Genomic DNA, 11403 nt, shown 5'->3' with positions numbered 1-11403 from the left:
CGCCTGGCCAGTGGGCTCTATTGCGCACGCGTAGTAGCCGTCACCCGGCTCGATCTCTCCAGCACGCGTGCGTATTAGCCGTCTCCCGGCCGGCAGCTCCAGTACGCCTGCGCTCCGCAATCCCGCGCTCTCCCTTACCGGGCCCTAGCGCCCGCTGGAATCACGTCTACCCCCCCCCCCCCCCAATCTCCTTCTCCTTGTGTGTCTCCAACCCAGGCGGAAAGGAGCAGCAGGAGCCTTGGCTTTCTGCAACGGGAAGGTGGCTCCGGGGGCTGTGGAGTAGCCAGGAGGTGAGGGCCCGGAGCGGGAGGAGACGGCGCCGGGCCTCTCCATCCCGGCCGCTGGTTTGTTTGTCTCTGTGGGTGAGGCGCAGGGCAGGAGAGGCCCAGCAGCCCGGTACTGGCAGTATAGCTCCCGGCCCCGGCTGCAGCAGCTCCACACACTCCCTCCTCTTTCACAGGTTGTCCTGCTGTTGTTGGAATGAGCTGCATTGCTCCTGCAGACAAGTGTTTTTGGAAGAAGGGGGGCAGCAGATCCTTAAAAAGGCAAATTAAATGTTAACGTTTATTGGTGAAGGAACACATTTATCTTTTAGAAACATTGGTTTAGCTCACTGGGCTAAATCGCTGGCTTTTAAAGCAGGCCAGCAGCACGGTTCAATTCCCGTACCAGCCTCTCCGAATGGGTGCCGGAATGTGGCGACTAGGGGCTTTTCACAGTAACTTCATTGAAGCCTACTTGTGACAAGTGATTTTCATTTCATATGGGTATAGAGGGATATGGCCCAAATGCATGCAATTGGGACTAGCTTAGTGCTAAATACTGGGCGGCATGGACAAGTTGGCCCGAAGGGCCTGTTTCCATTCTGTCAATCTCCATGACTGGAGTATAAAAGTAGAGAAGTCTTGTTGCAATTGTATCGGGAGTTGATGAGACCACATCTGCAGCATTGTGTCCACTTTTGGTCTCCTTATTTCAGGAAGGATGTGGTGGAATTGGAGGCAATTCAGAGGAGGTTCACCAGATGGGTTTCGGGGATGAAAGGGTTGAAGTACGAGGAGAGATTAAACAGGAGGTGAGAGCCGGGGCCCGGAGTGAGAGCGGGAGGAGACGGTGCCGGGAGCGGGCTTATATTCTATGTAGTTTAGAAGGATGAGAGGGGATCTGATCGAGGTGTATAGTGTAAAAGGACTGATAAAGTAAATGTAGAACAAATGTTCCCCTTTGTGGGGCAATCTGGATCGAGAGGTCATGGATATAGGTTGAGAGGTGGTCGATTTCGAACTGAGATGAGGAGGCACTACTTCTCGCAGAGGATGATGAATGGAGAACTCACTGCCCCATAGTGCAATGGGATCGGAGTTATTTAATGGTTTCAAGAAGGAGATAGATGTATTTCTGGTATTAAAAAAACAGTTAAAGGGATATGGTACCAGTAGGGAGGTGGAATTCAGACCAGGAAGCGATCAGCCATGATCTGATTGAACAATGGTGCAGGCTTGAAGGACTCAATTGCTGACTTCTCCTAATTTCTGTGTTCCTATGTTCCTTCCGTATGGCTACCAGTACCTCCTGTTTTTACAGGTGAAGCTAAACCTCGCATGGCTGGTTGCATTGTATTGTGCAGCAGTGGCATCCCAATGCTGCAACCTTTTGGAATATTGCAAACAGGTGCCCTCCCCCCTCCAGGTTCCCCGTTTTGTTTTTTTACAGTTTTACTTTTGAAACCCTCCACCCTCTCTCTAAACCTCCTGCACGATCTCTCGCCCTCTGCCGCCAATTCTGGCATCCTACGCATCCCCCAGTTTTAATTGCATTAAAAGCAAAATGCTGCGGGTGCTGGAGATCTGAAATAAAAACAGAGCGTGCTGGAAAAACTCAGCTGGTCTGGCAATATCTATGGAGAGAGAGAGAAACAGTCAACGTTTCGAACTGGATATGACTCCTCTTCGGAGCCCAGTTTTAATTACCGTCGTTGGCTGCACTTTCACCTACCTTGGCCCTGATTTCTGGGAGTCCCTCCTTAAACCCCTCCACTTCTCTAATAGCCTTCTTCACAATGCTTCTTTGAACCTCCCTTTTAGGCATCTGTTCTGAAATCTCGTTCTTAGGCTTGGTTTCAAAAATATTTATTGATAGCGCTCGAACCCGAGGGCAGAGCCTCAGACTGAAGGGACGATCCTCTAAAACTGAGAGGAGGAATATCTTCAGCCAGATGGTGGTGAATCTGTGGAACTCTTTGCCTGCAGACGGCTGTGGAGGCCAAGTCACTGAATGTCTTTAAGACAGATAGATAGGTTCTTGATTAATAAGGGGATCAGGGATTATGGGGGGAAGGCACGAGAATGGGGATGAGAAACATAGCCATGATTGAATGGTGAAGCAGACTCAATGGGCTGAATAGCCTAATTCTGCTCCTATGTCTTATGGTCTTATGCTCTCATTAAATGCTATAGTAAAGGTATATAAAGGCAAATTGCTATCGCGTCATAGGCAGTGCATGTTCAGCAGAGTTGTGCTGCATAAATTATATTGGTGCATTGTAAAAAAACGAACTTTCCAGTCTATGAGCATACACAAACATTATAACTTTTTGGGGGACAAAGGCACAATAATTATCTGATTGGTGGATTTATCAACAGATTGATGCAAAATGTCTTATGAGGAAAGTATGGACAGGTTAGGAGTTTATTTACTGGAGTTTAGAAGAGTAAGAGGCAACCTGATCGAAACCTTGAAGATCCTGAAGGGTATTGACAGGGTGGATGTGGAGAGGATGTTTCTTCTTGTCGGAGAATCTAGAATTAGGGGTCACTGTTTTAAAAATAGGGGGTCGCTTATTTAAAGTGGAGATAAGGAGAAATTCTTTCTCTGAGAGTCGTGAGTCTCTGGAACTCTTCCTCAAAGGTTGGTGGAGTCAGAATCTTATAAATATAAAAATATTTTTATGGCAGATCTCGATCGATTCTTGATTAGCACGGGGGTGAAAGGTTATCGGGGTTGGCAGGAATGTGGGGTTGAGGTTACAATCAGATCAGGCATGATCTTATTGAATTGCGGAGCAGACTCGGAAGGGCCGAGTGGCCGACTCCTAATTGGTACTCCTAAACGAGGGCTTATATCCTGAAAGGTTCAGTTGATGCAACATTTGAATTGTAGATAAATGGGACAAATTCCAGCCTCAGAAAGAGTGAGAGGGAATCATGAAATGGGACAGCAGGAATTGACGAAACAAAACCAGAAGTGAAAGAGAGAGAGAAATTAGAAATGGAAATCATAGAGAACAAAGATAGAAGTCAATAAACTAGATATTGAAAGGAAAGTAGACACAAAATGTTATTCCCAGTGTTTGAATAAACCTCATTGCTGTGGACATTCCGAATTCTCCCTCTGTGTACCCGAACAGGCTGCGGAGTGTGGCGGCTAGGGGATTTTCACAGTAACTTCATTGCAGCATTATTGTAAGCCTACTTGTGACACTGATAAAGATTATTATTAAACAATTTTTCCCTGTTATCTCCAGGGCCCTGTCAGGTTAGTTTATGATGCATTCTGTATTGCATCGGCCCACTGAGGGTAACACCCAAGGATCCATTAGTTCTGAATAAATATGGCTGAACCTTTGCAGACCTCATTTTCAAGCCTGTTTTATTTGCAGAAGCTGGACTGCAATTTGTGGATTTTAAATGATTTTCCAAGCTAGAATTTTATAAAGTTTTTGTAAATTGGTCAATGTATCTCACCGCCGCTTAGTTTGTTTAATCGATTATAGTATCGTAAACAAGACACTTCTCGACAGATATGAATGTGTGTTACTAAAATTCAAATATCACTGATTACAGTCGTTGCTAATTACGCACAAGTTCGTGGTTCTGAGATGTCCTTTCTATTAAAATATGGACTGTAGAAACTGGTGTTCAAATTAGTAATTTTCCAGGCTCAATGGTTCTAGAATAAAAAAGTGTATTGCGGAATGTTTAAGCTCTCCTTGCCTACAATATGCTAATGGTTTTCTAAAAGCAAATTATTGCGGATGCTGGAATCTGAAATGAAAGATAAAATGCTGGAGAATCTCAGCAGGTCTGGCAGCATCTGTCGGGAGAGAAAAGAGCTGACGTTTCGAGTCCAATGACTCTTTGTCAAAGCTGTGACAAAGCTTTGACAAAGAGTCATTGGACTCAAAACGTTAGCTCTTTTCTCTCCCTACAGATGCTGCCAGACCTGCTGAGATTCTCCAGCATTTTCTCTTTTGTTGCTAATGATTTTAGGCTGTTGTTTGCAAGTCGAGAGTTTCCAGCTGTCATGGCTAAATTTGTGGTTAACTACCTAATGAACAATGTGGTGGGAATTGGAGGATTAATAGTTTCAACTCAACTCAGTGGATAAATATTACAGCAGCAATACCCTCCCCTTAATTTGCACAGGTAGTTTTGTTGTATACTTTTGTGAAAAGTTAGCCGTGCGATGTATAAAACAACCTGTAACCCTTTAACCGTTCTGCTTCGATGTAATGTTTGTGTACAAATTGCACAACTACAGGCGTGAGATTAGGTGTACCTTAGTAACATGCAGTAGATGTAAACCTGTGAAATGACTCCCCCAACCTGTTCACTTTGCACTCCTGATTCTTACTTTTGACTTTTTAATTCCTTTGTTTTGGTACAAATATTGTCTATCCTCACATAACCTTCAGAAATTTGGGAAGGTTTTATTGATTGATTTAAAAGAGAACTCTAAGGGCAGCACGGTGGCGCGGTGGTTAGCACTGCTGCCTCATGGCGCCGAGGACCCGGGTTCGATCCCAGCCCTGGGTCACTGTCTGTGTGGGGTTTACACATTCTCCCCGTGTCTGTGTGGGTCTCACCCCCACAACCCCAAAAAGATGTGCAGGATAGGTGAATTGGGCGCGCTAAATTGCCGCTTAATTGGGAAAAAAGAATTGGGTACTCTAAATTTAAAAAAAGAGAGAACTCTAGCCTACATTTAAAATGACACCGTTCACAGACATAGTTTTGACCATAATAGTTTGTTTCCACATTTCTTCACATCTGCTACCTCGCCTTGTTTTAGACATGTCTCTGGGAGCAATGAAAACTGGCCTTGTTAAAATACTTGGCTGTAAAATGATTGTACTGAAATATAATTAAGGATGCAGTTATGATGTAATGGAATGATTTGAAGTTCTCGGTCAACTTTTTCACGCTTACAGTTTCTTGTTTACACAGGAAGAAATCATGAGTGAATTCCGAATCCATCATGATGTCAATGAACTGCTCAGCCTGCTTCGAGTTCGTGGTGGCGATGGAGCTGAAGTGTACATTGATCTCCTTCAAAAGAACAGAACTCCATATGTCACAACGACCGTCTCTTCCCATAGTGCCAAGGTAATATGTCTAGCAAGGATCCCTAAAGTATCTGCTTCTCTTTCTCGCAACATGAAATGCTGTCTTGAGATGGTTATGATCTGAAATGTGTTGCTTCAGGGTGGTGAAGGTAGATTCAATGATAGCTTTCAAATGGAAATTGGATGCAAGCTTGAAGGGTAAAGGTTTGCAGGACTGTTTGCAGGACTAAATGCAGGGAAATGGGCCATGGAGAGAGGCATGCTTGACAGAATAACCTGCTTCTGTGCTCTGAGGGGGGTGATGAAGTTGGATTTGAGATTTGAATACCTGGGTAGAACTTTTACTGAGTTGGAGTCTAAAGAGTCACTGAACAGAGGCTGGGATTTCGTATGCAGAGGCGCTTGCATAGCAAATTGTATAATGGGTCTCAGCCGCCTGACTTTGACCACCATGTGTGTGGCTGACGAAGGGTAGTGGTCATGGACAAGGCCCCAGGCTCGATTTGGGGCAGAGTGAGCAGAGAACACTGCTGGGTATGCACTGCTTAAAAGTAAACGCATTTAAAACATTTTTTTGCTAACCGTCAGGTCAAAATAGCCGAGTTTTCAAGAACTCCGGAGGAATTTCTGAGGAAATACGATGAGCTGAAATCAATAAATGTTCGGAATGTGGATCCATTGGTTTACCTGTTATCAAAACTTACCGAAGATAAAGAGGTAATTTGGTTTTGAATATATTTTCAGCGGTTCTGAGTCTTTTGATCTGATCTGCTATAAAGTTGGCGTGGTGGCCCTGTGGTTAGCACTGCTGCCTCACAGCGCCAGGGTCCCAGGTTCAATTCCGGCCTCGGTGACTGTGTGTAGTGAATTCCTCAGATTCACGACCCTTTGAGAGAAGCAATTTCTCCCCATCTCTGTTTTAAATCTGCTACCCCTCATCCTACAACTGACCTCTCGTTCTAGATTTCCCCAGAAGTGGAAGCATCCGCTCTATGTCTACTTTGTCAATACCTTTTATCATACCTCAATTAGTTCTCCTCCCAAACTTCTGAACTCGAGAGAGTATAGGCCTAAACTGCTCACTCTCTCTTCATGAGACAAACGTCTTCTCTCTGGAATCAATCTAGTGAACCTACTCTGAACTGCCTCAAATGCAACTCCATCCCTCCTCAAATAAGGGGACCAAAACTGTACACAGTACTCCAAATGCAGTCTCACCAATGCCTTGTACAGTTGCAGCAACACTTTACAACTTTTATGTTCTATCTCTTTGACTATAAAGACCAAAATTCCATTTGCTTGCTGTACCTGCATACTAATTTTCCGAGATTTATACAGGAGGACACCCAGATCCCGCTGTATCGAAGCACTCTGAAGTTTCTCTCCATTTATTTTTCTGGCAAAAATGTATAACCTCACACTTATCCACGTTAAACTCCATATTCCAAATTTTGGGCCACTCACCTAACCAACTATATGCATTTGTAAATTTCTTATTTCTTCATTGCAACTTACTATCCCACCTATTGTGTCATCTGCAAATTTGGCTACAGTACCTTCTATCCCTACATTCAAGTCAGTAATGCATATTGTAAATAGTTGGGGCCCGAGGACCGAATCCTCCGGCATCCCACGAGTAATATCTTGCCAACCAGAAAAAGACCCATTTATCGCAACTCTCTGCTTTCTGTTGGTTGGCCAGTCTTCCATCCCAGCTAATAAATTACCCCAAACCCTTGTGATTTTGTGCAGCACCTTAACAAATATCTTCTAGAAGTCCAGCCATACGACATCCACAGGATGCCCATTATCACCTTGGCTTGTTACAGCTTCGAATAACTCTAGCAAATTAGTCGAACACTATTTACCCTTCATAAAACCATGCTGACTCTGATGGATTGCGTTTTGACTTTCTAAACGTCCTGTTGTCACTTCCTTAATAATGGATTCTAAACTTTTCCCAACGACCGATGTTAAAGTTGCTGATTTATAGTTTCCTTCTTTCTGCCTCTCTCCATTTTTGAATCAGGCCGTTACATTAGCATTTTTCCAATCCACTGAAACCTTTCCTGCATCTAGCGGAATTTGGAATATTATAACCTATCTCCGCTGTCACTTCCTTCAAGACCCGAGGCCAAGAGGCTATGGGGACTTGCCTACCTTCAATCGCAACAGTGTGTTTAGTACTTTTTCCCTATTGATGATTGTTCTAAGTTCCTCCGTTTCTATTGCCTCTATTGCATTACCTGTTACTGTTGGGATTGTACTAGATTACTCCATCGTGAAAACTGAGACAAAATATTGATTTAGCTTCTCCGCCATTTCTGTGTTCCCCATTATTCCCTGGTCTCTTCCACCAAAGGGACCAGCATTCACTTTAGCTACTCTCTTCCCTTTTATATACTTATAGAAGCTTTTGCTCTCCTTTTTTATATTTTGCGCTAGTTTTCTTTCATAATTTACCTTAGCTCTTTTTATAACTTTTTTTAGTAATCCTTTGTTGATTTTTAAAAGTTTCCCAATCTTCCAGTCTGCCACTGAACTTTGCAAAATGGTATGTCTTCATTTTTGTCTTCGCGTTATCGTTGACGTCCTTGCTCAGCCATGGATGTTTCCCCCCCCCATACAATCTTTCTTCCCCTCTGGAATATATTTTAGTTGGATGAATTGAATATCTCTTTAAACAACTGCCACTGCTCAACAACTGCCCTACCTTTTAGTCTTCCTGCCCAGTCCACTTGGCCCAAATCTGTCCTCATGCCAATGTAAATACTTTTGTTTAACTCCAGAACATAAGTGTCATGTGAGAGTACCTTTAAGAAATGTGTGTTTAAGAAATGTACCTTTAAGAAATGGGTGTTTATCAGTGATGTCAGTGTGTGGGTGGAGCTGGGCTGTCTGTCAGCTTTTTACTTTCATTTTTGAGAAGGCTGCAGGATGTGTTTTAGTTTCGTTTTCAGTGTTGGAGCTGAAGCCAGACAGAGCAGGTGTACTGCTGTTCTCTCTGCCATGAAAAGACTATCTCTTGATCATTTGGTGAATTCAGAATTATAAATGTTTTCAGTAGTGACTTTAAGCTGATGTGCTTCTGGTAAAAGGTGTTTTAAGTCTTATGGATGTTAAAAGGACAGCGTAAGGATTACTTAGTGTTGTACTCTTTGGGAGTTGTATTTGAATTAATGGTTGCTAACATGTTCACTGTATGTTTTAAAAAGGTTAACTTGAGTTCATAGAATAAACATTGTTTTGCTTTTAAAAAATACTTTTCCATTTCTGCTGTACCACACCTGTGCTCTCCATACCACAATCTAGTAAAAGTTGTGGGTCAGGTGAACTCCATGATACACTTTGGGGTTCTCTAAACCCTGGCCCATAACACAAGTGTGGGACTCCAGTTTCTCACCCTCAAACTGAATTTGAAATTCTAGCATACTATGATCACTCATAGTACTAGAACAAAAAGAGAACAAAGAAAATTACAGCACAGGAACAGGCCCTTCAGCCCTCCCAGCCTGCGCCGATCCAGATCCTTTATCTAAACCTGTCACCTATTTTCCAAGGATCTACTTCCCTCTGTTCCCCGCCCGTTCATATATCTGTCTAGATTGATCTTAAATGATGCTATCGTGCCCGCCTCGACCACCTCAGCTGGCAAAGCGTTCCAGGCACCCACCACTCTCTGCGTAAAAAACTTTCCACCACATCTCCCTTAAACTTTCCCCCTCTCACCTTGAAATCGTGACCCCTTGTAATTGACACCCCCACTCTTGGAAAAAGCTTGTTGCTATCCACCCTGTCCATACCTCTCATAATTTTGTAGTCCTCAATCAGGTCCCCCCTCAACCTCCGTCTTTCCAACAAAAACAATCCTAATCTACGCAACCTTTCTTCATAGCTAGCACCCTCCATACCAGGCAACATCCTGGTGAACCTCCTCTGCACCCTCTCTAAAATATCCACATCCTTCTGGTAATGTGGCGACCAGAACTGCACGCAGTATTCCAAATGTGGCCTAACCAAAGTCCTATACAACTGTAACATGACCTGCGGACTCTTGTACTCAATACCCCGTCCGATGAAGGCAAGCATGCTGTATGTCTTCTTGACCACTCTATCGACCTGCGTTGTCACCTTCAGGGTGCAATGGACCTGAACTCCCAGATCCCTCTGTACATCAATTTTCCCCAGGACTCTTCCATTGACCGTATAGTCCGCTCTTGAATTAGATCTTCCAAAATGCATCACCTCGCATTTGCCTGGATTGAACTCCATCTGCCATTTCGCTGCCCAACTCTCCAATCTATTTATATTTTGCTGTATTCTCTGACAGTCCTCCTCGCTATCTGCAACTCCACCAATCTTAGTATCATCTGCAAACTTGCTAATCAGACCACCTATACCTTCGTCCAGATCATTTATGTATATCACCAACAACAGTGATCTGAGCACGGATCCCTGTGGAACACCACTTGTCACCATTCTCCATTTTGAGACACTCCCTTCCACCACTACTCTCTGTCTCCTGTTGCCCAACCAGTTCTTTATCCATCTAGCTAGTACACCCTGAACCCCATACGACTTCACTTTTTCCATCAATCTGCCATGGGAAACTTTATCAAACGCCTTACTGAAGTCCATGTATATGACATCTACAGCCCTTCCCTCATCAATTAACGTTGTCACTTCCTCAAAGAATTCTATTAGGTTTGTAAGACATGACCTTCCCTGCACAAAACCATGCTGCCTATCACTGATAAGTCTATTTTCTTCCAAATGTGTATAGATCTTATCCCTCAGTATCTTCTCCAACAGTTTGCCTACCACTGACGTCAAGCTCACAGGTCTATAATTCCCTGGATTATCCCTGCTACCCTTCTTAAACAAAGGGACAACATTAGCAATTCTCCAGTCCTCCGGGACCTCACCCGTGCTCAAGGATGCTGCAAAAATATCTGTTAAGGCCCCAGCTATTTCTTCCCTCGCTTCCCTCAGTAACCTGGGATAGATCCCATCCGGACCTGGGGACCTATCCACCTTAATGCCTTTTAGAATACCCAAAACTTCCCCCTTCCTTATGCCGACTTGACCCAGAGTATTTAAACATCCATCCTTAGCTTCAACATCCGTCATGTCCCTCTCCTTGGTGAATACCGATGCAAAGTACTCATTAAGAATCTCACCCATTTCCTCTAACTCCACGCGTAAATTCCCTCTTTTGTGTTTGAGTGGGCCAATCCTTTCTCTAGTTACCCTCTTGCTCCTTGTATATGAATAAAAGGCTTTGGCATTTTCCTTAACCCTGTTAGCCAAAGATATTTCATGACCCCTTTTAGCTAATGGTCATTAATTAATTAATTCCTCCTCATTGTATAATACCAAATCTAGAATAGTCTGCTCCCTTGTTGGTTCCTCAACATATAGCTCCAAGAAACATATTCTCCCTTTGTTGATCATTAAAGGGCTACCCTCGCCAATTTCATTAATCCAGTTTATATGCATATTAAAATCTCCCATCATTATTGTCATACCCTTCTTACAAGCCTCCAAATTTTCCTGGTTTTGCAGTGCCCCACTGTGCAACTGCTGTTTGGGGATCAAAAGATTACTCCCACCAGGGACTTTCCTGTACTACTTCTTATTTTTACCCAGACTGGTCCCATGTCGATCTCCAGTGCCTATAGACTAGGAGCCTCCTTATTGTCAAACAATGCCTCCAAACTCCAGATTGCTCCACAAAAGGAGACATTCTCTCAGCATCCACCCTGTCGAGGAATCTTTTGTTTCAATAAAATCACCTCTCATTCTTCTCAAATGCAATAAGTATAGGCTCAACCTGCTCAATATTTCCTAATAAGGAATAACTCCAGTGAACCTCCTCTGGACTACTTCCAGTACACGTAAATCCGACCTTGAGTAAGGAGTTCAGAACTGTATATAATACTTTAGGTGTGCTTTCACCAATGTCCTTTACGGTTGTAACAAGACTTCACTATTTTTGTGCTCCATCCCCATTGCACTGAGGTCCAATATTCCATTTGCTTTCCAACTGACTCGCTACA

At 43.6% G+C, this 11403-nt stretch overlaps 1 protein-coding gene across 2 annotated transcripts in view; it reads left to right on the top strand.

Moving 5' to 3' along the window:
• Window positions 1–154: 154 nt before the first annotated feature.
• The window catches only part of tubgcp2 (tubulin gamma complex component 2), a 52437-nt gene continuing 41188 nt past the window's right edge, over window positions 155–11403 (top strand). Inside the window, exons 1-4 of one of the 2 annotated variants that reach the window (XM_072491666.1) lie at window positions 186–290; window positions 980–1075; window positions 5226–5384; window positions 5933–6061. In XM_072491666.1, the coding sequence (XP_072347767.1) occupies window positions 1025–1075; window positions 5226–5384; window positions 5933–6061 (339 nt within the window). In that variant the 5' untranslated portion in view covers window positions 186–290; window positions 980–1024. Of the gene's footprint in view, window positions 291–979; window positions 1076–5225; window positions 5385–5932; window positions 6062–11403 lie in introns of both variants that reach the window. The other variant, XM_072491667.1, reaches the window with a different exon arrangement.

Source organism: Scyliorhinus torazame, chromosome 28 (genome assembly GCF_047496885.1).
Source record: "Scyliorhinus torazame isolate Kashiwa2021f chromosome 28, sScyTor2.1, whole genome shotgun sequence".
In the NCBI taxonomy this organism is placed as follows: domain Eukaryota; kingdom Metazoa; phylum Chordata; class Chondrichthyes; order Carcharhiniformes; family Scyliorhinidae; genus Scyliorhinus; species Scyliorhinus torazame.
Note: the sequence above shows the minus strand (reverse complement) of the source record. Positions and strands in the feature narration are given on the sequence as shown.